The 27,910-nt window shown below is 40.5% G+C and overlaps 2 gene segments (V, D, J or C); both read left to right on the top strand.

Annotated features, from left to right (window-relative positions):
* Positions 1 to 5,384: 5,384 nt before the first annotated feature.
* Positions 5,385 to 6,010, top strand: LOC114922544. The segment is given in 2 exon segments: positions 5,385 to 5,457; positions 5,709 to 6,010. Coding segments are annotated over 2 exon segments (375 nt in total).
* A 2,829-nt stretch (positions 6,011 to 8,839) lies between these two features.
* LOC114922543 overlaps positions 8,840 to 27,910 on the top strand; it is a 23,654-nt gene continuing 4,583 nt past the window's right edge. Inside the window, 2 exon segments of the V gene segment in view lie at positions 8,840 to 8,894; positions 25,840 to 26,137. Coding sequence covers positions 8,840 to 8,894; positions 25,840 to 26,137 — 353 coding nt within the window.

Below are 27,910 nucleotides of genomic sequence, written 5' to 3'. Positions count from 1 at the left end.
AACCAACCACATCAATCGATTTACAGTACTTGTACCTAAAGCTCTTTTAAAAACAGAACTTATTTACCTTGAGAAGAAATCCACAGGTTGCCATTTATCTTTCTCATCCACCAGAATAGTCGATCAGGACTGCACTGATCCTTCAGATCTATTTTTGGGTGTGTGGATCTCCTCTCCTTGATCCATGGCCCTCATCTGCGTATGCGTTGCGGTCCTCATTTCACTCTTAAGTAAGTGATTCCTTTCCATACTTATTAAGTATTTATTTCCTCCCAATATTAAATCATAGTATTTGGCTGGGAATAACGTCAGTTGTTTAGTAGATCCTCTGGAAGATTTCTTGGAAATTGACAGTAACTTATCTGCAAGGAATTACAAGAACTGAACAATAGTATTCAGCTGAAATGAAAGGGGTGTGTGTTTTGTGTATGTGTGGTGGTGGCCATAATGGAAAGAATTTCTGGGAAGGAATTTGTCCAGGACAGCCTTAATAGTCAGCATAGATATTTGCAGACAGCAAGAAAGTAGAATAGAATAGAATAGAATAGAATAGAATAGAATAGAATAGAATAGAATAGAATAGAATAGAAGCTGGAAGGGACCTTGGAGGTCTTCTAGTCCAGCCCCCTGCTCAAGCAGGAGAACCTATACTGTCTCAGACAGGTGAATGTCTAGTCTTTTCTTAAAAATCTCCAGTGATGGAGCACCCACGATTTCTGGGGGTAAGCTGTTCCACTGGTTGATTGTCCTCACTGTCAGGAAGTTTGTCCTTAATTCCAGGTTGCTTCACTCTTTGATCAGTTTCCAAACATTGTTTCTCGACCTTCCTTCTGGCGCTTTGGAGACTAGTTTGACATCCTCTTCTTTGTGACAGCCCCTCAAATACTGGAATACTGCTACTCCTACTGTATTTCTTCTTTTCTTTAGACTAGCCCAAGGGTAGGCAACCTCGGCTCTTTTATGACTCATGGACTTCAACTCCCAGAATTCCTGAGTCAGCATAGCTAACTCAGGAATTCTGGGAGTTGAAGTCCATGAGTCATAAAAGAGCTGAGGTTGCCTACCCCTAGACTAGCCAAACCCAAGTTGTGCAGCCGTTCTTCATATGTCTTAGTCTCCAGGCCTTTGATCATCTTAGTTGCTGTACTCTGAACTTTTTCCAACATCTCAACATCTTTTTTGTAGTATGGTGACCAAAATTGGTTGCAGTATTCTAGGTGTGGTCTCACTAGGGTTTTATAAAGCGGTACTAATACTTTGGGTGATCTTGATTCTATGCCTCTGTTTATGCAACCCAGGATTGTATTAATTACACTAGCACACTGCTAGCTCAAAGGCACCAAAGTTGTTTCTGAAAAGAGGATGAAGGACCTACTTGTTCACCTCTCCAATTCACTTCATGCTTTCTGCATTACTTTCTGTCCAGGAGGAAGCACAGGACAGTCGGTGAAGCAAACATCTGGCATTGTGACTGTTACTGGAGGACAACTGGTCTCTCTCAATTGTTTCTATGAAAAAGAGTTTCCTGTGACAAATTACCTTTTCTGGTACATTCAAAATCCTGGTCAGCCTCTGCAATTCCTTTTGGCATCTTACTTGAAAAACCCTCAAGGATTCCAAGCTACTCACGTTTCCCATGAACACAAAAAGGGGACTTTCAATTTGCAGATACATGCCTGCCAACTGGAGGACTCTGCTGTCTACTTCTGTGCCTCCAGTGAGACACTGTGTGACAAAGTTAACAAGAAGCCAACAGAAAAGTCACAAAGGGGGAGAAAAGCAGTATGAAGGTGTTCTCAGAAATGAAAATTCCAATAGTTCCTTTGAGATTAAGGTTCATGAACATAGCTGGACGTAATCCAGATCAACCTTGCAATGGAACGGAGAGGTAGGAAATTGGGATATTTGTGGTCACTCAGTATCTGATTCCCAAGAAGAAGGACCACCTGGGAAAATAGAAAATGTTATCTAACTATTTGGAGCCACTTATCTCCATAGTCATGCAGAGAATGCAACCACGTCATTGAGATTCTAGCATTGTGAATTTTCCATTCAACATTGGGATTCATTTTTCCATTTCTAACCCTTTCAGGTTGACAAGATCAGAAATGAGGAGGTGATAAGCTGCCTGGGAAAGCCAAGGGAAATCATCAAAACAATTTAAAAAATGAAAATTAGAATATTTCGGACATGTGATGCAACACCCAGAAAAATACGGCATACTCCATTTAATCCTCCAGGGAAAGATTGAAGGCAAATGAGGTCCAGGCAGAAGAAGAACATTGTGGTTTCAAAATCTAAGGAACTGGTTTGGACAAAGCTCAGCTGCACTTTTTTGTGTGGCTGCTGATAAAAACAGGATCGCCAACATGATCACCAACATCCGATAACGGATATGGCACAACAACAAGAAGAAGAACCCTTTCAGACTCTAAAATGACTCCAACTCACATTTCATATGAAGAACATCTCTCTCTCTCTCTCTGTCTCTGTCTCTCTTATTTATCCTCCAAGTTCCTTCTCCTTTCACGAGGCCAACAATGCCTGTTTCTTTCAGAAATCACCTTCAACCCTGGGATCCCTCCTTCAACCAAACTGCTTTCTTACACCTACTTTAAAACACATGGTGGCAACCTTGAGATAACTTTGGTTATTTGGTTTGCCTTCCTTTTACCACCAAATTTACGTATTAGAAGCTCATTTCTTTGTGAAGGGAACAAGCTGTATAGTTAAGTTTCTTTCATAGCAAAGTTGGCAGGGAACCTCTGAAGGTGATTACACCAGCTTTGAAATCCCCCAAAGATATATATTTGGGGGTGGTAGTTTACTATTCTCATTATTCATCTGGAAAAATGAGGTTGTGGTCTGTCCTATTCCTCATCATCTCAGTTTTAAGTAAGTATTTATTTCCTCACAATGTTAGACTATATGTTTTGGCTGGGCATATCTTGAATTCTTTGAAATCAGGTGGAGTAGGAACCCTAGAAAATGTCTGGAAAATTGGCAGTAGATTGTCTGCAAGGAATTACAAGAAGAACAGAAGTATTCAGCATCAATGAAGGGTGTGTATTTTTGTTGGGGAAAGATTTCAAACTACATTTCATTGTAGTTCTGAATACTGCACATGGATTCGAGCTCCTTTGTACATTTGTCCCATTCAATGAATTCTGTTTTGAAAGCATTTAGAAATGAGGAATCCTTGATAGTAACACTAAAGAAGGCACTTGGGTAGTACCTTGAACCAATACAGCATCAGCCTCATTAAGTTAGCAGGGCAGGAAACATAACCAGATGAACTAATTTTACTTTATTGTAAAACTACACTAAGAGACTCTTGCAAGTTTGAAAGTACAAATCATCCACCATCTCCTTTCAAAGCCCAAGAAATTGGGGAGTGTCTCTTCTAAGCCTCGTGCCCTAGCTACTATTCAGCTAGAGGTTATGCTGTTTGGTATCTGACTGTTCCATAGGCTAGGGGTCCCCAACCAGCCTGCAGAAGTGGCAGATGAGCGCACACGTCAAGTGCTTGCCTGAGCAGCAGGCGAGTGTGCATGTCAAGTTCCATTTGTCCTTCGAATATTTGTCCCATTCAATAAATAAACTTCCCCATTTCTGTTTTGAAAGCATTTAGAATTGAGAAATTTTTGATAGTAGCACTGAAGAAGACAGCTGGGTAATGCCTTGAACCAATGCACTTTCTGCCACATTAGGTAGGATGGGATTTCTCCAAGGCATCCCTAAGAATAGAATAGAATAGAATAGAATAGAATAGAATAGAATAGAATAGAATAGAATAGAATGGAATGGAATGGAATGGAACAGAATGGGACGGGACGGAACGGAACGGAACGGGACGGAACGGGATGGAACGGAACGGAACAGAATAGAATAGAATAGAATAACAGAGTTGGAAGGGACCTTGGAGGTCTTCTAATTCAGCCCCCCTGCTCAAGCAGGAGAACCTAAACCATCCCAGACAAGTGACTGTCCAGTCTCTTCTTAAAAGCCTCCAGTGATGGAGCACCCATGATTTCTGAAGGCAGGCTGTTCCACTGGTTAATTGTCCTCCCTGTTAGGAAGTTTCTCTTTAATTCCAGGTTTTTTCTCTCTTTAATCAGTTTCCAAACATTGTTTCTTGTCCTGCCCTCTGGTGCTTTGGAAAATAATGTGACCCCCCCTCTTCTTTGTGGCAGCCCCTCAAATACTGGAATACTGCTATCATGTCAGCCCTATTTCTTCTTTTCTTTAGTTTAGCCAAACCCAAGTCCTGCAGCCATTCTTCACATGTTTTAGTTTCCAGACAGGCATAGATATTTGCGGACACCAACAAAGGAGTCAAAACAGCACCAAGGTTGTTTCTGAAAAGAAAGAGAAGAATCTACATGTCCATCTCTCCAACTCACCTCATGCCTTTTACATTTATTTTCTTTCCAGGACGAAGCACAGGACAGTCAGTGGACCAAACATCTGACATTGTGACCGTTCCTGAAGGACAATCTCTTTCTCTCAGATGTTCCTACGAAGCACAGTATAGTGGCATTAATTACCCATTCTGGTACATTCAGCATCCTGGTCAGCCTCTGGAGATCTTGTTGACCAAATTTGACAACAAGAGCCAAGATTTCCAAGCTAGTCACTATGAAAACAAGAATAAAGGGACTTTCAACATGCAGAAACAAGCCATCCAGTTGAAGGACTCTGCAGTCTACTTCTGTGCCTTCACAGAGACACAGTAAGAGGAAGCAGAAAAGGAACCAATCAAAAACAGGAGAAAAAGTATTAAGAGCAGAGTCAGGGGGATATTGCAATTGTCAATTGATCCACCTAACAACAGTGACCCTTTCAGTTTCATGTTTCATATTATTCTCCCTCTCACATCTATTCATCCTCCCAGTTTACTCTCCATTCACCTGGACAATAATATATTTTTCTTTCAGAAATCACTTTCAACCCTGGGATCCTTCCTTCAACCAAACTGCTTTCTTACCGCTCCTTTAAAACACATGGTGGCAATCTTGCGACAGCATGAGTCTTACCAAGTGACACATATGATATCCTGTGTAGCACATATGCTCTGTGAACCATATCCTGTGGTTTGTCTTTTTTTTGCCACCAAATTAACATATGAGAAGCCCACTTTTTTCTGAAGTGAAATTTCTATGTCTGTTCCAAAGCAAAGTTGGCCAGGAAATTCTGAAGGTGACCAGCTCTGAAATCCTCCAAATATATTTTTGGTTACTAACTCCATTCTTCATCTGGAATCATGTGGCTTTTTATCATCCTCATCTCACTTTTAAGTAAGTATTTATTTTCTCACAAAGTTGAGCTATAGGTTTTGGCTAGGCAATTTATTCAGTTGTTCAGGTTCCTTGAAATAAGGTAGAATGTCTGGAAAATTGACTATCTGCAAAGGATTGCAAGAACATGGACAGAAATATTGCAAAAACATGGACAGAAGTATTGAATAGGAATGAAGGCGGATGGTGGTTTGTGTGTCTTCAGTATGCTTGGTGGTGGGTATGAATGAAAGAATATAAAACAAGGAAGGAATTTGTTCATAGCAACCCTGAAAATTAGCATCAATGTTTCAATACAGCATGAAAGTAGGTCCAACCAGCAGCAAGATTTTTTTCTGAAGAGAGAGAAAAAGACCAACGTGTGCACCTCTGCAGCTAACCTCATGCCTTCTGCATTTATCTTCTGTCCAGGAGGAAGCACAGGACAGTCTGTGAAGCAAACAACTGGTATTGTGACAGTGATAGCAGGAGAATCTGTCTTTCTCAATTGTTCCTATGAAGCACAAATTAGTAGCTCATCTTCCACATACTGGTACATTCAACAACCTGGTCAGCCTCTGAAGCTCTTGTTGACAGAGTATGAAAATGATGCCCAAGGCTTCCATGCTACTCATGATGAAGGAAAGAAAAGTGGGACTTTCAATTCAGAGAAAGATGCCAGTCAGCTGAAGGACTCTGCTGTCTACTTCTGTGCCTTCAGAGAGACACAATGAGATGAAGCAGAAGAGGAGTCCATCAAAAACAGGAGAAAAAAAAAAAATTAGTGCAGAGACAGGGGAAGTTTGCATTTGTGACACTTGCCAGTCAAAATTCTTCTCAAGACTGAAAATAGCTCCTGATCTCCTTGTCCACCGTACCAGCTGGGTCAGAGAAGTAGTGTGTTGCTGCCAATTGAATTGAAGTTGCTATAATCCTCATTTTCTTTCTTTCTTTTTTCTTCCTGATGTTCTGCAATTTGGTTTGCCTGTGACGTCATTCCTGTGTGGGATGGAATAAGAGGAAATGTTACCTAACCTATGGAAACACCTGTCTCCCTAGTAATAATAATAATAATAATAATAATAATAATAATAATAATAATAATAATAATAATAATAATAATAATAATAATAATAATAATAATAGAGCTGGAAGGGACCTTAGAGGTCTTCTAGTCCAGCCCCCTGCTCAAGCAGGACACCCTATATCATTTCAGACAAGTGGCTGCCCAGCCTTTTCTTAAAAACCTCCAGTGATGAAGCACCCACAACTTCTGAAGGCAACTTCTGTTCCACTAGTTAATTGTCCTCACTGTCAGGAAGTTTCTCCTTAATTCCAGGTTGCTTTTCTCCTTGATTAGTTTCCATCCTTGCCTTCTGGGGCTTTGGAAAATAAATTGACCCCATCCTCCTTGTGGCAGCCTCTCAATTACCGGAATACTTGCTAACATGTCCCCCCCCCCACAGTCCTTCTTTTCGCTAGACTGGCCATTCCCAAATTCTGCAACCGTTCTTCATATAAAACTCACATTTCTCAGGTGTTTCAACACAGCAAGAAAGCAGATCCAAGCAACAGCAAGATTGTTTCCGAAAAGAGTGAAAAGGACATATGTGTCCACCTCTGCAGTTAACTTCATTCTTTCTGCATTATCTCTTATCCAGGATTGTCTGCTAAAGAGCCATTTCTTAGAGGTAAAGGAGCAGGATCAGATTAAAAAGGAATGTGAGACTCTCCCCCTTTTTTCAGCAGCAGAGTTCTTGGGGAGGTCTTCTCTTATTATTTCTATCTCTTTTGTCTACTCTCTGGCAATGTAGTCTAGACAAGATGTACGCCCAGGTGAACTAATTCTACTTTATTATAAGGCTACATTAATGGAATCCTACAACTCTAAATGAACAAGATCACGTGAAATGTTAATATCACTTTACAAGGCCTTGGTAAGGCCACACTTGGAATACTGCACCCAGTTTTGGTCACTGCGATGTAAAAAAGATGTTGAGACTCTAGAAAGAGTACAGAGAAGAGCAACAAAGATGATTAGGGGACTGGAGGCTAAAGCATATAAGGAACGGTTGCTGGAATTGGGTATGTCTAGTTTAATGAAGAGAAGGACGAGGGGGGACATGATAGCAGTGTTCCAATATCTCAGGGGATGCCACAAAGAAGAGGGAGTTAAGCTATTCTCCAAGGCGCCTGAAGGCAGGACAAGAAGCAACAGATGGAAACTGATCAAGGAGAGAAGCAACTTAGAACTAAGGAGAAACTTCCTGACAGTTAGAACAATTAACCAGTGGAACAACCTGCCTCCAGAAGTGGTGAATGCTCCAACACTGGAAGTTTTTAAGAAGAGACTGGACAGCCATTTGTCTGAAATGGTATAGGGTTTCCTGCCTGAGCAGGGGGTTGGACTAGATGACCNTTATTATTATTATTATTATTATTATTATTATTATTATTATTATTATTATTATTATTATTATTATTATTATTATTATTATTATTATTATTATTATTATTTCTCCCCCATTGATGTTACAGGCCAAGTAACTAGAGAGGGTCCTTTCCCAAGACCCTTTAACACTGGGATCCTTCCTTGAACTCAGCTGTCCTCCTACACCTACTTTATAACATAAGGTGGTAATCTTGAATCAACATGAGCCTCAGCTGCTGTAGAAAATATGCTCTTTGAACCATACCCTGTGGTTTGTCTTCCTTTTACCATCAAATTTAGATGCCCTAAGTTAACTTATTTGTGAAGGAAAAGAGTTCTGTAACTTCTCACAGCAGAGTTGGCAGGGAAGATCTGAAGGTGACCACACCAGCTCTGAAGTCCTCCAAAGGGGCGGTAATAACCCCTTCCTTATCTGGAAATATGTTGCTGTGGCCTCTTTTCATCATCTTCATCATCATCCTCTCACTTTTAAGTCCATTTTATTCTTCACCATTTTTGATTATAGGTTTTGGCTGGCCATAACTTGAGCTGTTTAGGTTCCTTGAAATCTGGTAGAATAGGATCTCCTGGAAGATGATTGGGACATTGGTATTGAATTATCTGCGAGAACAACAATGGATGTAATCAGCTGGAATAGAAGGTGCATGTGTGTGTGTGTGTGTGTTGTGTGTTCAGTGTGCTTGGTGGTGTACACAATGGAAAGAATATAAAACTGGGAAGGAATTTTTCCAGGTTAGCCCTCATAATTAGCACTGATATGGGCAGACACAAGAAAGTAGCTCAAAGCAGCACCAAGGTTGTTTCTGAAAACAAGGAGAAGGATCTACTTGTCCACCTCTCCAGCTAACTTTATACCTTCTCTATTATCTTCTGTTTAGGAGGAAGCACAGGTCAATCGGTCAACCAAACATCTGGCATTGTGACCGTTCCTGAAGGACAATATCTTTCTCTCAGTTGTTCCTATGAAGCAGAGTATAGTGCCAATAATTACCCATCCTGGTACATTCAGCATCCTGGTCAGCCTCTAGAGATCTTGTTGGATGAAATTGACAACAAGGCTCCAGGTTTTCAGGCTACTCACAATAAAACCCGTAAAAAAGGGACTTTCAACATGCAGAAACAAGCCATCCAGCTGGAGGACTCTGCTGTCTACTTCTGTGCCTTCAGTGAGACACAGTGAGAGGAAGGAGAAGGGGAGCCAATCAAAAACAGGAGAAAAAGTATTAAGAGTAGAGACTGGGGGATTTTGCAATTGTCAATTGATTCACTTAACAACAATGATTCTTTCAGACTCACATTTCTTATTATGAAGTGTGGGAAGCGCCCTCTCCTCCTATCGAGTCTAACCCCCTGCTCACGCAGGAATTATTATTATTTGATGGATTGGCAGCTAGATACTGGTTGCTTAAATGAAAAGCAGCATCAAAAAAAAAGTAAGGTTCTACATTTAGGCAAAAAAACCCAAATGTACAGGTATAGTATAGGGGGTACCTTGCTCAATAGTAGTAACTGTGAGAGGGACTTTGGAGTCCTAGTGGACAATCACTTAAATATGAGCCAGCAGTGTGCTGCAGCTGCCAAAAAGGCCAACACAGTGCTGGGCTGCATTAACAGAGGGATAGAATCAAGATCACATGAAGTATTAATACCACTTTACAAAGCCTTGGTAAGGCCACACTTGGAATACTGCATCCAGTTTTGGTCACCACGATGTAAAAAAGATGTTGAGACTTTAGAAAGAGTACAGAGAAGAGCAACAAAGATGATTAGGGGACTGGCGGCCAAAGCATATAAGGAAAGGCTGCTGGAATTGGGTATGCCTAGTTTAATGAAGAGAAGGACGAGGGGGGACATGATAGCAGTGTTCCAATATCTCAGGGGCTGCCACAAAGAAGAGGGAGTCAAGCTATTCTCCAAGGCGCCTGAAGGCAGGACAAGAAGCAATGGATGGAAACTAATCAAGGAGAAAAGCAACCTAGAACTAAGGAGAAACTTCCTGACAGTTAGAACAATTAACCAGTGGAACAACCTGCCTCCAGAAGTGGTGAATGCTCCAACACTGGAAGTTTTTAAGAAGAGACTGGACAGCCATTTGTCTGAAATGGTATAGGGTTTCCTGCCTGAGCAGGGGGTTGGACTGGATGACCTCCAAGGTCCCTTCCAACTTTTTTATTATTATTATTGTTATTGTTGTTGTTGTTGTTGTTGTTGTTGTTGTTGTTATTATTATTATTATTATTATTATTATTATTATTATTATTATCAGCTTAAGAAGAAATATGAGAATTTCCTACTCTTTTTTCAGCAGGAAAATGCTTAGAGAATTCTCTTGTTTTCTCTCTACCTTTTGTCTACTGCTTGCAAGGTAGACCAGACAAGAAGTGCACCTGGATGAACTTATATTCTACTTTATTGTAAGAGTACAGAACCTTCGAGTCTGAAAGTTCATTTCTCCTTCCTGGTCTTTATTCTGCAAGAAATTAGGAAGGGTTCCTTCCCTTCAGCACTGGGATCCTTCCTTCAAACCAGCTACTATTATGAAAGAATATCAAACCACAGCTTCTAGCTTTTCAGCTGGCATTCGTGTTCATTTTCCAAAAAGAACCTAAACTGTTTTATTGTATTGGCATCCTATGGAACTTTTGTCAGTAAATTTTCTAAGTGCCAACAAAGTTTATTTACTAAGTCAAATGTCTTGGTAAACACCTGGAGTACCATAGATTGGTTGTGCCATAATTTTCCCAGATCCTGAATTATAATTATTGAAATTACTATTATTTGATGGATTAACAGCTAGGTTCTCGTTCCTTAGATGAAAAAAGCAGGATTAGATTAAGTACGAACATGAACATTTATCCCTATTTTTTCAGAAGCAGAATTCTTAGGAAAGTCTCTTATTTTTTCACTTCCTTTTGGCTACTGCCTTGCAAGGTGGACCAGACAAGAAGTACACCTGGATGAACTTATATTCTACATTATTGTAAGATTACAGAATCTTCAAATCTGAAAGTTCATTTCTCCTTCCTGGTCTTTACTCTGGAAGAAAATAGGAAGGGTTCCTTCTCTTCCGCACTGGGATCCTTCCTTCAAACCAGCTGCCTTCTCACACTTACTTTAAAATACAGGGTGGAACTGAGATGTAGAAAGTCAGATAATCTTTCAGAATATCTTGGGCTAGAGGTTCCTTGGCATCTGATACCAAGAAGAATGACCATCTGGGCTGGGATAAGAGCAAATGTTACCTAAACATCTGGATGCACTGGTCTCCATATTCATAGCAAAGAATGCTTTCATATCATTTAGGTCAGTGGTGGCGAACCTATGGCACGTGTGCCAGAGGCGTCACTCAGAGCCCTCTCTGTTGGCACACATGCTGCCGCCAGCAGCAGGTCCATCAGGCCGCCACCTCTGCCCGGAGCAGGAGCCCTGCCCAGCACAAAGGAAGTGGCTGACTAGCAAGCTCGAGTAGAAGTGGTAGAGCAGAGGTCACCAACCATTGTCGAATGGCACCTGGAAGAAAAGGGAGGGGGAAGTATTTTACATGTGCGTGTGCACGCACGGGGCCGCGAGTAGGCACGCACTGCAAATGAGGCGGGGCTAGTGCCTGCATGATACTCACTAGCCCTGCCCCATTCTTGCTTGGTGCAGCGCCTTGTATCTGCACCCCGCAGCGCAGCAGGAGCTGTTTTTGCGCATTGCAGCACGCTGGCCCATTTTTGCGCCCCTGGTTTTTGTGTGCCCCCTCCCCCGAGGGCACCACAATGCTGATGGGTCCCTGGCACTTTGCGATAAATAAATGGGTTTTGGGTTGCGGTTTGGGCACTCGGTCTCTAAAAGGTTCGCCATCACTGATTTAGGTGATGGTATTGTGAGTTGTCCATCCGAAAGCACTTTGAACATTAGGGTTCATCTTTACATATTAATCATTTAATAATAACCAGCTGCCTTCTCACACTTACTTTAAAACACAGGATGGAACTGAGATGTAGAAAGTCAGATAATCTTTCAGAATATCTTGGGCTAGAGGTTCCTCGGCATCTGATACTAAGAAGAATGACCATCTGGGCTGGGATAAGAGCAAATGTTACCTAAACATCTGGATGCACTGGTCTCCATAATCATGGCAAAGAATGCTTTCATATCATTTAGGTGATGGTATTGTGAGTTGTCCATCCAAAAGCACTTTGAACAACAGGGTTCATCTTTACATATTAATCACTTCAGACTCTAAAATGATTCTTTCGAACTCACATTTTATATTACCCTCCCCCCCCTCCTATCTCAGTTCTCTGTTCTTCCACCTGGTTAATTTCTGTTTCTTTTGGAAATCACCTTCCACACTGGGATCCTTTCTTTAAAAGAGTTACTTTCTTATACCTACTTTAAAACACACGGTGGCAATCTTGAGATAACATGAGTCTTACCAGATGAAATACACGATCTCTTCTGTTGCACATATGCTCAGTGAAACATAACCTGTGGTTTGTCTTCCTCTTGCCACCAAATTTACATATTAGAAGCCAATTTCTTTGAGAAGGCAAAGAGCTGTATAGTCCCTAAGTCGCTTTTAGACCAAAGCTGGCAGGGAAGCTGTGAAGGCTGACTACACCACCTTTGGAATCCTCCAAAGAATTTTTTTGAGGGTAGTTCTCCCATTCTTCTTCAGGAAAAAATGTGGCTGTGCTTTGTGTTCATCATCATCATTATCTCACTTTTAAGTAAGTATTTATGTGTTCACAATATTAGACTATAGGTTTTGGCTGAGCATATCTTGACTTGTTTAGGTTCCTTGAAATCAAGTAGAATAGAATCCCCTGGAAAAAAATATCTGTGTAATCGTCAGTAGATTTTCTGCAAAGAATATAAAGAATCAAACAGAAGTATTCAGCTGTAATGAAGCTTGTGTGTGTGTGTGTGTGTGTGTGTGTGTGTTCAGTGTGTTTGATGGTGGTTGAAAGAATATAAAACAAGGAAGGAATTTGTCCATGGTAATCCTCACGATAGCAAGAAAATAAGTCCAAACAGCAGCAAGATTGTTTCTGAAAAGAGGGAGGGGGACCTACTTGTCCATCTCTCTAATTAAACTCATGAATTTGCTATTATTTTCTGTCCAGGAGGAAGCACAGGACAGTCGGTGAAGCAAACATCTGGAATTCTGACTGTTACTGAAGAACAACTTGTTTCTCTCAATTGTTCCTATGAAGGACAATTTAGTGGAAATTTCCCATTCTGGTACATTCAGCATCCTGGTCAGCCTCTAGAGATCTTGTTGGATGAAATTGACAACAACGCACAAGGTTTCCAGGCAACTCATCATAAAAATGACAAAAAAGGGACTTTCAGCATGCAGAAAACAGCCATCCAGCTGGGGGACTCTGCTGTCTACTTCTGTGGCTTCAGAGAGACACAGTGAGAGGAAGCAGAGGGGGAATCCGTCATAAACAGGAGAAAAAGTATTAAGAGCAGAGACTGGGGGATTTTGCAATTGTCAATTGATTCACTTAATAACAATGATTCTTTCAGACTCACATTTCATATTATGGTTCTTTCTTTCTTTCTTTCTTTCTTTCTTTCTTTCTTTCTTTCTTTCTTTCTTTCTCTGTCTCTGTCTCTGTCTCTGTCTCTGTCTCTGTCTCTGTCTCTCTCTCTCTCTCTCTCTCTCTCTCTCTCTCTCTCTCTTTCTTTCTTTCTTTCTTTTTTTCTTTCTCCCTCTCACATCTATTTATCCTCCCAGTTTCCTCTCCGTTTGGCTGGCCAATAATATATTTTTCTTTCAGAAATCACCTTCGACAATGGGATCCTTCCTTCAAGCAAACTGCCTTTTTACAGCTCCTTTAAAACACACAGAACTATGGACTGAGTGAAGGATTGGGTTTTTGAATGGAAATAAGAAAAAAATGGGTGATTAATGTATGAAAAGTATTATATAATGGAATGAAAAAAAATGAAGAGATGTTTTAGATCGGGACTGAATCAATAATTAATGGAATGTGATTTTAATAAGATGATAAGTTTGCTTTGATAATATGGATGATAGTAGATTTGATAATTAATTGGATGAAAATAGATTCTTATCTAAGGGACTCAAATGATTGAAGGTTGTCACTATCTTGTTAAAACAAACAAACAAACAAAAAAGTTGATGGATTGATAGATGAGATATGTATAGGATAGATTAATGTTTATTTTAACTGGGAGAGATTTGTGGAATAAATAAGATCTATGATGAAATTAAAGAATTAGGACATATTTAGAAGAGATACCTGAACTGATAATGTGTTTATTTGAAGTCAAATTTGATTATGGTTCTGTAATTGCATAAAGATTTAAAACAGGTTTAGGATTAATGAAAATTTAAGATAGAAATAGTTTAAATAGTTTAAATATATAAGCCATTGGAGGGAAATAAAGAGGGAATATATGATGTATTGATGGAATTACTTATGTATGTTCTGTTTGTGGATTTCTAATTACCCCAGCCCCATGGTGTGTCTTGAGCACTTTGTATTAATTAAAAAACCAATAAAATTTGTTTTTTAAAAAAACACACACAGTGGCAATCTTGAGACAACATGAGTCTTACCAGGTGACACATGTGATATCCTGTGTAGCACATATGCTCTGTGAACCATATCCTATGGTTGGTCTTTCTTTTGCCACCAAATTTACATAATAGAAGCCCATTTCTCTCTGAACTGAAAATTCTGCGCTTCTTCCATAGCAAAGTTGGCAGGAAAACTCTGAAGGTGACTAGACAACCTTTGAAGTCCTCCAAAGATATTTTTGGTTACTAACCCCATTCTTCATCTGAAAAAATGTGACTGTTCATGAGCATCATCTCTCTTTTAATTAAGTATTTAATTCCTCAAAATGTTGAACTACAGGTTTTGGCTAGGCATCTAGTCAGTATTTAGGTTCCTTGAAATTAGGTAGAGTAGGATTCCCTGAAAAATGTCTGGACATTCCAAAATCACCTTCAACATCTGGATCCTTCCTTCAGCCAGGCTGTTTTCTTACACCTACTTTAAAACAGAACATGGCAATCTTGAGACAACCAGATGACAGATATGTTACCTTCTGTGGTACATGTTCTCTTCTTTGGCACATATGCTCTATGAACCATATCTTGTGATTTCTTTTCCTTTTACCACCAAATTTAAATGGCAATAACCAATGTATTTGTGAAGTGAAAGAGCTGTATAACCCTTCACAGCAAAGTTGGCAGGGAAGATCTGAAGGTGATTACACCATCTTTGGACTCCTCCAAATAATATTTTGGGGATAGTACTCCAGTCTTCATCTTGAAAAAAATGTGGCTTCTCCTCCTCCTCCTCCTCCTCCTCCTCCTCCTCCTCTTCTTCTTCTTCTTCTTCTTCTTCTTCTTCTTCTTCTTCTTCTTCTTCTTCTTCTTCTTCTTCTTCTTCTTCTTCTTCTTCTTCTCCTCCTCTCTCCTCCCTCCCTCTCCTATCTATCTATCTATCTATCTATCTATCTATCTATCTATCTATCTATCTATCTATCTATCTATCTATCTATCTATCTATCTATCTATCTATCTATCTNCTCCTTCTTCTTCTTCTTCTTCTTCTTCTTCTTCTTCTTCTTCTTCTTCTTCTTCTTCTTCTTCTTCTTCTTCTTCTTCTTCTTCTTCTTCTTCTTCTTCTTCTTCTTCTTCTTCTTCTTCTTCTTCTTCTTCTTCTTCTTCTTCTTCTTCTTCTTCTTCTTCTTCTTCTTCTTCTTCTTCTTCTTCTTCTTCTTCATTTCATTTTTAAGTAAGCATTTATTTCCTCACAATGTTTGGCTAGGCATCTATTCAGTTGATTAGGTTCCTTGAAATAGGCTAGAGTAGGATTCCCTGGAAAATGTCTGGACATTTGACAAGTAGATTATCTGCAACGGATTGCAAAAACATGGACAGAAATATTGCAAGAATATGGAAATAAGTATTTAATAGGATTGAAGTGTGTGTTCAATATGTTTGATGGTGGGTATGATTGAAAGAATATAAAACAGGGAAGCAATTTGTCTAGGGTTTTCCTCATAATTAGCATCAATGTTTCAACACGGGAAGAAAGTAGGTCCAACCAGCAGTAAGATTGTTTCTGAAGAGCGGGAAAAGGACCTACTTGTGCACCTCTGCAGCTAATCTCATGCCATCTGCATTGTCTTCTGTCCAGGAGAAAGCATAGGACAGTCTATGAAACAAACAACTGGTATTGTGACAGTGACTGAATGAGAATCTGTCTTTCTCAATTGTTCCTATGAAGCACAAATTAGTCGCTCATCTTACACATACTGGTACATTCAGCAACCTGGTCAGCCTTGTTGAGAGAGTAGAAAAATGATGCCCAAGGTTTCCACAAACTTCTACTCATGATGAAGGAAAGAAAAATGGGACTTTCAATTTAGAGAAAGAAGCCAGTCAGTTGAAGGACTCTGCTGCCTATTTCTGTGCTGTCAAAGACATAATGAGATGAGAAGAGGAGTCAATCAAAAACAGGAGAAAACAATTTAGTGCAGAGACGGGAATTTTGCATTTGTGGCACATGCACGTCAAAATTCTTCTCAAGACTTCAAAATAGCTCTTGATCTCCTTGTCCACCATACCAGCTGGATCAGAGAAGTAGTGTTTTGTTGCCAGTTGAATTGAAGTTGTTATCATTCTTTTTCTTTCTTTCTTTCTTTCTTTCTTTCTTTCTTTCTTTCTTTCTTTCTTTCTTTCTTTCTTTCTTTCTTTCTTTCTTTCTTTCTTTCTCTCTCTCTCTCTTTTCTTTCTCTCTCTCTTTTCTTTCTTTTTCTTTCTTTCTCTTTCTTTCTTTCTTTCTCTCTCTCTCTCTCTCTCTCTCTCTCTCTCTCTCTCTTTCTTTCACTCTCTCTTTCTCTCTCTCTCATCTATTTATAATCCCAACTCCCTTTCTTTCATCTCACCAACTGTGTCAGAAATCACCTTCAACGTTTAAATCCTTCCTTCAACTCAGCTGCTTCCTTACAGCTACTTTAAAACACGGGGTGGCAATCTTGAGCCAACATGAGTCTTACCAACTGACACACATGTTCTCTTCTTTGGCACATATGCTCTATGAACCATATCCTGTGGTTTATTTTCCTTTTACCACCAGATTTAAATGGCAATAACCAATGTATTTGTGAAGTGAAAGAACTGTATATAACCCTTCACAGCAAAGTTGGCAGGGAAGCTCTGAAGGTGACTACACCAGCTTTGAAGTCCTCCAAAGAACATTTTGGGGCTGGCAACTCATAATTCATCTGGAAAAATGTGGCTGTGTCCTCTGCTGATCATTATCATCATTTCACTTTCAAGTGAGTGTTTATTTCTTCACAGTATTAGATTACAGTTTTTTGGCTGGGCGAATCTTCTGTTGTTTGGGTTCCTTGAAATCAGGTAAAATAGAATCCCTGGAAGATTTCTGGGAATTATCTGCAAGGAATTGCGAGCCAGAACAGAAGTGTTTAACTGAAAAGAAAGTTGTATGTCTGTTTTCGGAGTATTTGGTGGTGGGCAAGATGGAAACAATACTAAACCAAGAAGGAAATTATTCAGGTTAGATCTCAAAATCAGCACTGATGTGTGCAGACATTAAGAAAATAAGTCCAAGCAGCAGCAGGGTTGTTTCTGAAAAGCGGGAGAAAGACCTATTGTGCACCTCTCCAGCTAATCTGGTGACTTCTGCATTATCTTCTGCCCAGGGAGAAGCACAGGACAGACGGTGAAGCAAACATCTGGCATTGTGACTGTTACTGAGGGAAAACATCTCTCTCTCAGTTGTTCCTATGAAGTACAATTTAGTAGCTCAACTTATCAGAATACATACTGGTACATTCAGCACCCTGGTCAGCCTCTGAAGCTCTTGTTGACAGAGTATGAAAATTATGGCCAAGGATTCCATGCCACTCACCATAAAAGAGAGAAAAATGGGACTTACAATTTAGAGAAAGATGCCAGTCAGCTGAAGGACACTGCTGTCTACTTCTGTGCCTTCAGAGAGACACAATGAGATGAAGCAGAAAGGGAGCCAGTCAAAAACAGGAGAAAAGAATTAAGAGTAGAGGCAGGGGAAATTTGCATTTTGGGCACTTGGCACTTCAGAATTGTTCTCAAGAGTGAAAATAGCTCCTGATTTCCTTGTCCACCGCACCAGCTGGGTACGGTTTTTTGCCAATTGAACTGAAACTGCTATAATCCTCATAATTTTCTTTCTTTTTTCCTTCTTGAGGTTCTGCAATTTGGTTTCTCCATGACGTTATTCCTCTGGCATTTTGAAGTTTTGTAAGAGACTCACTTCTTCTGCTTGTTGATTGAGCTTTCCAGAAATATGACAGTCGGGAATAACAAAGCACTACTGCTACTATCATGAAACAATATCAAACCACAGCTTCTAGCTTTTCAGCTGGCATTAGTATTCATTTTCCCAAGAACCTAGACTGGTTTATTGTATTGGCATCCTATGTGTGGATGCAAGGAATATGCCTCCATTGACAGATGGAAATTTTGTCAGTAAATTTCCTAAGTGCCAACAAAGTTTATTTACTAAGTCAAATGTCTTGGTAAACACCTGGAGTACCATAGACAGGTTATGCCAGTGATGGTGAACCTTTTAGAGACCGAGTGCCCAAACTGCAACCCAAAACCCACTTATTTATCACTGGGTGTCAGGTGGGTGTGGCCCACTGAGTGGGCGTGTCTATGGTGGTCATGGCAGACTGGGTGGGTGTGGCCAAGGTGCGTGTGGTCACCTCGATGTTGCTCATGGGGAGGGATGCCTGTGGGGGCCGGGCAGGGTTTGGGGAGATCCAGGAGGTCTCTGGCAGGTGGGGCAGTGGGCAGGAGGCTCATCCTGTGGGGTGAGGCAAGGCAAGGCAAGGCAAGGCAGGTCTGGGGTGCCATTGTTGCACCCTGACACCATTGGCCCCTGCATACAGACCACCACCAAAAGTTCAGAGAAGCCGCCTCTGAGCTGGACAGACGGCCAATAGCTGAGGCGGTGATGCAGTGGGTCGTGCCTGGGAAAAGGAGAGCATGCGAGACCAGGAGGGATGGGACAGGGGGGAGGGAAACCAGCCGTGCTGGGATGCACCGGGCCACATGGGACCTCGGCGAGTTAGCGGGTGGCTGGTTGAAGAGGGACGGTTACCATCTCCGGGCCATGGCCCGTGTGCCCACAGAGAGGGCTCCGAGTGCCACCTCTGGCACACGTGCCATAGGTTTGCCACCACTGGGTTATGCCATAATTTTTCCAGATCCTGAATTATAATTATTGAATTATTATTATTTGATGAATTAACAGCTAGGTTCTCATTCCTTAGATGAAAAAAAGCAGGATTAGATTAAGTACGAACATTAAAATTTATTCCTATTTTTTCAGATGCAGAATTCTTAGGAAAGTCTCTTATTGTTTCACTTCCTTTTGGCTACTGCCTTGGAAAGTGGACCAGACAAGAAGTACACCCAGATGAATGTATTCTACTTTATTGTAAGATTACAGAATCTTCAAGTCTGAAAGTTCATTTCTCCTTCCTGGTCTTTATTCTGCAAGAAAGTAGGGATCCCCCTTCAGCACTCAGATCCTTCCTTCAAACCATCTGCCTTCTCACACTTACTTTAAAACCCAGAATGAAACTGAGATGTAAAAAGTCATATAATCCTTTAGGATTTCTTGGGCTAGAAATTCCTCAGTGTCTGATACCAAGAAGAATGACCATCTGGGCTGGGATAAGAGCAAATGCTACCTAAACATCTGGATGCATTTGCCTCCATAATCATGGCAGAGAATGTTTTCATATCATTTAGCATTGTGAGTTGTCCATCCAGGAGAACTTTGAACATTAGGATTCACCTTTCCATTTTAATCATTTCAGACTCCAAAATGATTCTTTCCAACTCACATTCCGTATGATACACATCTCTCTCTCGCTCTCTCTCCCCTCTCATCTCTCTCTCTTCTCTCTCTCCTCTCTCTCTTCTCCTTCTCTCTCATCTCTCTCTTCTCTTTATCTCTTCTCTCCTCTCTCTCCTCTCTCTCCTCTCTCTTCTCTCTTCTCTTCTCTCTCCTCTCTCTCTTCTCTCTCTCTTCTCTCTCTATCTCCTCTCTCTCTTCTCCTTCTCGCCTCTCTATTCTCTTCATCTCCTCTCTCCTCTCTCTCTCCTCTCTCCTCTCTCCTCTCTCCTCTCTTCCTCTCCTCTCCTCTCCTCTCCTCTCCTCTTCTCTTCTCTTCTCCTCTCCTCTCTTCTCTTATCTCTCTCCCCTCTCTCTTCTCTCTCCTCTCTCCTCTCTCTCCCCCTCTCTCTTCTCTCCTCTCCTTTCTTCTTTCTCTCGGTGAATCATATCCTGTGGTTTGTCTTCCTCTTGCCACCAAATTTACATATTAGAAGCCAATTTCTTTGAGAAGGCAAAGAGCTGTAGAGTCCCTAAGTTGCTTTTAGACCAAAGCTGGCAGGGAAGCTCTGAAGGGTGACTACACCAGCCTTGAAATCTCCCAAAGAATTTTTTTGAGGGTAGTTCCCCCATTCTTCATCAGGAAAAATGTGGGTGTTCCTTGGGTTCATGATCATCATCATCTCACTTCTAAGTAAGTATTTGTTTGTTCACAGTGATAAGGGTATAGGGTTTGTCTGGATATAACTTGAGTTGTTTAGGTTCCTTGAAATCAGGTAGAATAGGATCCCCTGGAAAAATATTTGTGTAATTGTCAGTAGATTATCTGCAAGGAATCTAAAGAACACAAACAGATGTATTCAGCTGTAATGAAGCTTCCATGTGCATGTTCAGTATGTCTGATGGTGGGCATGATGTAAAGGACATAAAACTGGGAAGGAATTTGTTCAGGATAGCCGTCATAATTAACACTGAAGTTTGCAGACAGCAAGAAAGCAGCACCAAGATTGTTTCACAAACAAGTCAGAAGGATATTACTTGTGCACCTCTCCAGCTAATCTCATAACTTCTGCATTATCTTCTGCCCAGGGAGAAGCACAGGACAGTCGGTGAAGCAAAAATCAGACATTCTAACTGTTGCTGAAGGAAAACATATCTCTCTCAGTTGTTCCTATGAAGTACAATTTAGTAGCTCAACTTACAGGTATACATACTGGTACATTCAGCACCCTGGTCAGCCTCTGAAGCTCTTGTTGAGCGAGTATGAAAATTATGGCCAAGGATTCCATGCTACTCACCATAAAGGAGAGAAAAATGGGACTTACAATTTAGAGAAAGATGCCAGTCAGCTGAAGGACTCTGCTGTCTACTTCTGTGCCTTCAGAGAGACACAGTGAGATGAAGCAGAAAGGGAGCCAATCAAAAACAGGAGAAAAGAATTAAGAGTAGAGGCAGGGGAAATTTGCATTTGGGTCAATTCAAAATTCATCTCAAGGGTAAAAATAGATCCTGATCTTCTTGTCCATCATACCAGTGGGACCAGAGAAGTAATGTTTTATTGCCAGCTGAACTGAATCTGCTATAATCTTCATTTTTTTTCTTTCTGATGTTCTGCCATTCGATTTTCCCATGACATTATTCCTCTGGTCTTTTAAAATCTTTTAAGAGACTTGCTTCAGCTTGTTGACTGAGCTTTCCAGAGATTTAAGAGTAGGAAGTCATCAGGTATTATTATGATCATTATAGACACAACAATACAAAACCACAGCTTCCAGTTTTTTAGCTGGTGTTGGTCTTCATTCTGACCAGGTTCTTCCCAAGGACCTAGGACCGTGGTGGCGAACCTATGGCATGCGTGCCACAGGTGGCACGCAGAGCCCTCTCTGTAGGCAAGTGCGCCATTGCCCCAATCCTAGGCCTTCAGCTGGGTTTTATAAAACCTTTTCACTTTAGGCCTCCTCCGCCGCCGTGTGCAAAAAAAAAAAAGGTTCAATCAATCAGTCAATTTCAACTTCTCACGGGAAAAAAAGATTTTGCAAAGTTGGAATTGATGGATTGAACTTTTTAGCCCCACCCAGTCTGCCGTTACCACCATAGTCACACCCAGCCAACGGGTCACACCCACCCAATGGGCCACACCCACCCAGCATCCAATGATACATAAGTGGGTTTTGGGTTGCAATTTGGGCACTCAGTGTCTAAAAGGTTCACCATCACTGACCTAGGATGTTGTAATGTATCAGCATAGTCTATGTGAGGATCCAAGTCTTTTGACATTGATAGATGGAAATTTTGTCAATATGCCGATTTTCTAAGGGCCATCAAAGATTATTTGCTAAGGCAAAGGTCCTGCTAAACACCTGGATGACCACAGACAAGTTATGCCAAATTTTTTCCACTTTGATTTTTGTATCTTGAATTATAATTATTTGGTAGATACTAATTGCTTAGATGAAAAGAGCAGGGTCAGATTAAGAATTAACGTGAGCATTTCCCCTTATTTTTTCAGCAGCAGAACTTTGAGGCATTCTTCTCTTGGTTTTGTCTACCTCTATGTCTACCTGCCTTAAAAGGTAGTCCAGACAACAAATACACCCAGAGGAACTAATTCTACATTGTTGTAAGGTTACATTAACAGAATATTGCAACACTAAATGAACATTCCTTCCTCCATATCTTCACAGGCCAAGAAAGTAGGGAGGATCCCTTCCCAAAGATCTTCAACAATGGGATCCTTCTTTCAACCCATTTGCCTTCTTATACCTGCTTTAAAACACAGGGTGGCAATCTTGAGACAAAGAGTTTTACCAGAGACTTACCTGACAATGACTTTTAGCAGACAAATGATTCTTACCTTAGTCCAGTGGTTCCCTTTGGATTATGATCCCTGAATGTAGTAGGACCTGCATCCCAGTGAACCTTGCAATGGAACTGAAATGTGAAAAATCATATTAACCCTTTTGGATATCTGGGATAGAATCAAGATCGTGAAGTATTAATACCACTTTACAATGCCTTGGTAAGGCCACACTTGGAATACTGCATCCAGTTTTGGTCTCCATGATGTAAAAAAGATATTAAGACTCTAGAAAGAGTGCAGAGAAGAGCAACAAATATGATTAGGGGACTGGAGGCTAAAACATGTAAGGAACAGTTGCTGGAATTGGGTATGTCTAGTTTAAAGAAGAGAAGGATGAGGGAGGACATGATAGCACTTGTTCCAGTATCTCAGGGGCTGCCCCAAAGAAGAGGGAGTCAAGCTATTCTCCAAGGCNATCATCATCATCATCATCATCATCATCATCATCATCATCATCATCATCATCATCATCATCATCATCTTGGGCTAGATATCCAAGAAGAATGACCATCTGGGCTGGAGTTACCTAACCAACTGGATGCACTTGTCTCCATAATCATGACAGAGAATGTTTTCATATAATTTAGGTGATAGCATTGTGATAGCATTTTCCATTCAGAAGAACTTTGAACATTAGGATTCACCTTTCCATTTTAATCATTTCAAACTCCAAAATGATTCTTCCCAACTCACATTTCATATTATACACATGACTCTCTCTTTCTCTCTCTCTTGGTCTCCTATTTATCCTCTCAATTCTGTCTTCTTTCTCCTGATCAATGTCTGTTTCTTTCAGAAATAACCTTCAATACTTGGATCCTTCCTTTAAAGAAGCTGCTTTCCTACACCTACTTTGAAACACATGGTGGCAATCATGACACAATCTGAGTCTTACCAGATCACTCACATAACACCTTCTGTAGCACATATGCTCTTTGAACCATATCCTGTGGTTTCTCTTCCTTTTACCACCAAATGTATATGTTAGAAGACAATTTTTTTTTTCTGAAGGGAAATAGTTGTACAGACTCTAAGTCTTTTTTAGACCAACGCAGGGAAGGTCTGAAGGTGACTGCACCAGCTTTGAAATCCTCCAGAGAATTTTTTTGTAGGTAGTACCCCAATTCTTCATCAGGAAAAATGTGGATGTGGCCTATGTTCATCATCATCATCATCTCACTTACAAGTAAGAATTTATTTGTTCACAATGTTAGAGTATAGGTTTTGTCTGGGCATATCTTGAGTTGTTTAGGATTCTTGAAATCATAGAATAGAATCCCCTGGAGAACGGAACAGAACAGAGCAGAATAGAACAGAACAGTGGAATGGAATGAAGTGGAGTGGAGTGGAGTGGAGTGGAGTGGAGTGGAGTAGAGTAGAGTAGAGTAGAGTAGAGTAGAGTAGAGTAGAATAGAATAGAATAGAATAGAATAGAATAGAATAGAATAGAATAGAATAGAATAGAATAGAATTCTTTATTGGCCTTGTGTGATTAAACACACAAGGAATTTGTCTCCGGTGCAGAAGCTCTCAGTGTACATACAAGCAACAAGTGATAGATCATGATCATAATCATAAAATACAATCATCATAAATCATAAGATACAACACTCAGTGATAGCCATAGGATACCAAATAAAAGCATAAATCATAATAGGATACGAAATAAAAGCAATCAACACAAATCATAAGATACAAACAACAAAGTTATAGTCCTAAGATGCTAAAGGAATAGGTAATAGGAAAGATGAGAAGGATAATAGTAATACAACCCTCTTACATGGTTTGATATCCTAGGGTATAGGTCAGTGTTGTGGGAATTAATTTTTTAGCAGAGTGATGCATGGGGTGGGGAAACACTGACCTTATTTCTAGTTGTTTTGCCATGCAATGCTCTATAGTGTCGTCTTAAGGGAAGAAGTTGAAACAGTTTATGTCCAGGATGTAAGGAATCTGTAGATATTTTCACAACCCTCTTTCTGGCTCATGTAGTGTACAGATCCTCAATGGTAGGCAGGCTGATTGCAATTGTTTTTTCTGCAGTCCTAACTATCCGTCGAAGTCTGTCTATCCTGTTTGGTTGCTTTGCCAAAAAAGACAGTTATAGAGGTACAAATGTCAGACTCAATAATTTATCTATAGAACTGTATCAGCAGTTCCTTGGGCAGTCTGAGCTTTCTGAGTTGGTGCAGGAAGAATATTCTTTGTTGTGATTTTTTGATGACATTTTTGATGTTAGGTGTCCATTTCAAGTCCTGATATATTATAGAAGTCAGAAACGTGAAGGTCTTTACTGTTGATACTGTGTTTGTTGCCTAGTATTGTAAGAAGTGGCAGAATAGGAAGGCTTCTCCTAAAATCTACTCTCATCTCTACAGTTTTAAGTGTGTTCAGTTCAAGATTATTCAGGCTGCACCACAGGGCCAGCTGTTCAACTTCCCAGCTATGTGCAGATTCAACTTCATCTTGAATGAGACCAATGACTGTTGTATTATTTGCAAAACTTCAGTACTTTAGCAGAGGGATCTTTTGAGATCCAGTCATTGGTATATGCAGGGGTGTCACACTCGCAATGTCACATGATGTGTTGCGACGAATCGCGACTTTTTTTTCCATTGCCGGCAATGGGGTGGGTGTGGTTTTGCCATGATGCATCTGGCACCCCTGGTATAGACAGACAAGAGTAATGGAGAGAGCACACAGCCCTGGGGTTGTACCTGTGTTAATTGTACAAGTATCTGATGGAATTTTTGCCTAGCTTCACCTGCTGCTTCCTATCTGTTAGAAAGCTTATGATCCACATCTCAGTTCCATTGCAGCTAGCTGAGTCAATTTAGTGAGAAGAATATTTGGAATGATGGCATTGAATATATGAGTAATTGGCAGTAAAATATATGAGTAATGAGTAAATTGGGGTGTGTGTGTGGCTTAATGCTCTCTGAGCTGGCTTGTTTTCTTGCAGATGTTTCATTACCCAAACTAGGTTAACATCATCAGTGCAGTAATGAAACGTCTACAAGAAAACAAGGAAGCTCAGAGGATCCCTCATGTCAACTCTGAGCTAGAAATATTCTTCTTTATTAATGAGTAAACTATCTGCAAGGAATCTAAAGAAGTATTCAGCTGAAAAGAAGGTTGTGTATGTGAATTCAGCATGTTTGGTGTTGGGCATGATGCAAAAAATATAAAACTTGGAACGAATTTGTCCAAGATAACCCTCATAATTAGTGTAAATGTTTGCAGACTTCAGGAAAGTAGATCCAAGCAGCACCAAGGTTGTTTTGCAAAAGAGGGAAAAGGACCTACTTGTTCACCTCTCCAACTAACCTCAAGCCTTCTCCATTACCTTCTCTCCAGGAAGAAGCACAGGACAATCAGTTGATCAAACATCTGGCATTGTGACCATTACTGAAGGACAATCTCTTTCTCTCAGTTGTTCCTATGAAGCACAGAATAGTGTCATGCATTACCCATTCTGGTACATTCAGCATCCTGGTCAGCCTCTGAAGATCTTGTTGACCAAGTTTTACAAAAATGTCCAAGGATTCCAGGCTGCTCACTATGAAAATGATACAAAAGGAACTTTCAACATGCAGAAACAAGGCATCCAGTTGGAGGACTCTGCTGTCTATTTCTGTGCCTTCACAGAGACACAGTAAGAGGAAGCAGAAGGGGAGCCAATCAAAAACAGAAGAAAAACAATTAAGAGCAGAGATAGGAGAATTTTGCAATAGTCAAGGAGTTGGGCCACTTGTACGCACAAAATTGTTCTCAAGCTAAACATTTCTCTTGACCACTTTGTCCACCATACAATTGGGGCCAGAGAGGAAAATGTTTTATTGGCAATACAGCTGAAGCTGCTATAATTCTCATTGTTTTTTTTTCTTTCTGAGATGCTTCAGAAAGCATCTAAGAAAGTGCAGAAGGACTTGGGGGGACATGATAGCAGTATTCCAGTATTTGAGGGGTTGCCACAAAGAAGAGGGGGTCAACTTATTTTCCAAAGCACCAAGACAAGAAACAATGGGGGGAAACTGATCAAGGAGAGAAGCAATCTGGAATTAAGGAGAAACTTCTTAACAGTGAGAACAATTAACCAGTGGAACAGCTTGCCTTCAGACATTGTGGGTGCTTCATCACTAGAGGTTTTAAGAGGAGACTGGATAGCCACTTGTCTGAAATGGTAGAGTCTCCTGATTGAGCAGGGGACTGGACTAAAAGACCTCCAAGGTCCCTTCCAGCTCTGTTCTATTCTAACATGCAATTCTGTTTCCCCATGACATTATTTCTCCAGCCCCTTCTAAGAGACTTGGTTTAGCTTGTTGCTTGAGCTTCCCAGAAATTTGAGAGTCAGGAGACATACAATTTTAAGAAAACATTACTATTATTATTAAATACACAACAAAACTAATCCCCAGCTTCCACTGTTTTATCTGGTGTTGGCCTTCATTCTCATCAGATTATTCCCAAGGAGATGTCTTAATGTATTGGTGTAGTCTATGTGTGGGTCCACATAGTGTGGGTTTGTTTTTTTGCCATTGACAACTTAGTCCAGACAAGAAGAACAGCCAGATGAAGTAATTCTACTTTATTGTAAGGTGACATTAAAAGAATCTTGCAACTTTGAATGAAAATTTCCCTTGCCAAGGACCTTTAATTTTGGGATCCTTCCTTTGACCGACTGCCTTCTTACACCTAATTTAAAACACAGGGTAGTAATTTTGAGAGAAATTTGTTGACAAGTCTTAGCAGACATATGAGTCTTATCATTTCTGAAGAGCTGTGGTGGCCCAGTGGTTAGAATGCAGTACTGCAGGCTAGTTCTGTTGACTGCTGGCTGTCAGCAGTTTGGCAGTTCAGTTCTCACTTGTTCAAGGTTGACTCAGCCTTCCATCCTTCCGAGGTCGGTAAAATGAAGACCTAGATTGTTGGGGGGTCATAGGCTGACTCTGTAAACCACTCAGAGTGGGCTGTAAAGCACTATGGAGAGGTATATAAGTCTAAGTGCTATTGCTATTGCTATTCCAATGGTTCCCTTGGGATTAAGGTCCCTTAAAGTAGTTGGATTTGCATCCAGATCAACCTTACAATGGAATTGAGATGTAGAATGTCATATTAACCCTTCAGGATATATTGGTCTAGAACATTTTCAGCACCTGATACCAAGTAGAATGACTATCTGAGCTGGGATAAGAAGAAATGGGACCTAACCATCTAGATCCACTTACCTCCAAGGTCAGGCGGATTATCCTTTCATATCATTTAGTTGATAGCTTTGGGAATTGCCCATCTGGAAGCACTTTAAGCATTGGACTGTATCTCTCCTCTGAAACCCTTTTAGACTCTAAAATGACTCTTTCCAACTCAGATTTTATATAATAAAGCTGTCTGTCTGTCTCTGTCTGTCTCTCTGATCTATTTTTCTTCC

The sequence above is a fragment of the Protobothrops mucrosquamatus genome, unplaced genomic scaffold, assembly GCF_001527695.2.
Source record: "Protobothrops mucrosquamatus isolate PMUCROS unplaced genomic scaffold, P.Mucros_1.0 scaffold355, whole genome shotgun sequence".
In the NCBI taxonomy this organism is placed as follows: Eukaryota; Metazoa; Chordata; class Lepidosauria; order Squamata; family Viperidae; genus Protobothrops; species Protobothrops mucrosquamatus.
The sequence above is the reverse complement of the archived record's forward strand: the minus strand, read 5'-3'. Positions and strand labels throughout refer to the sequence as shown.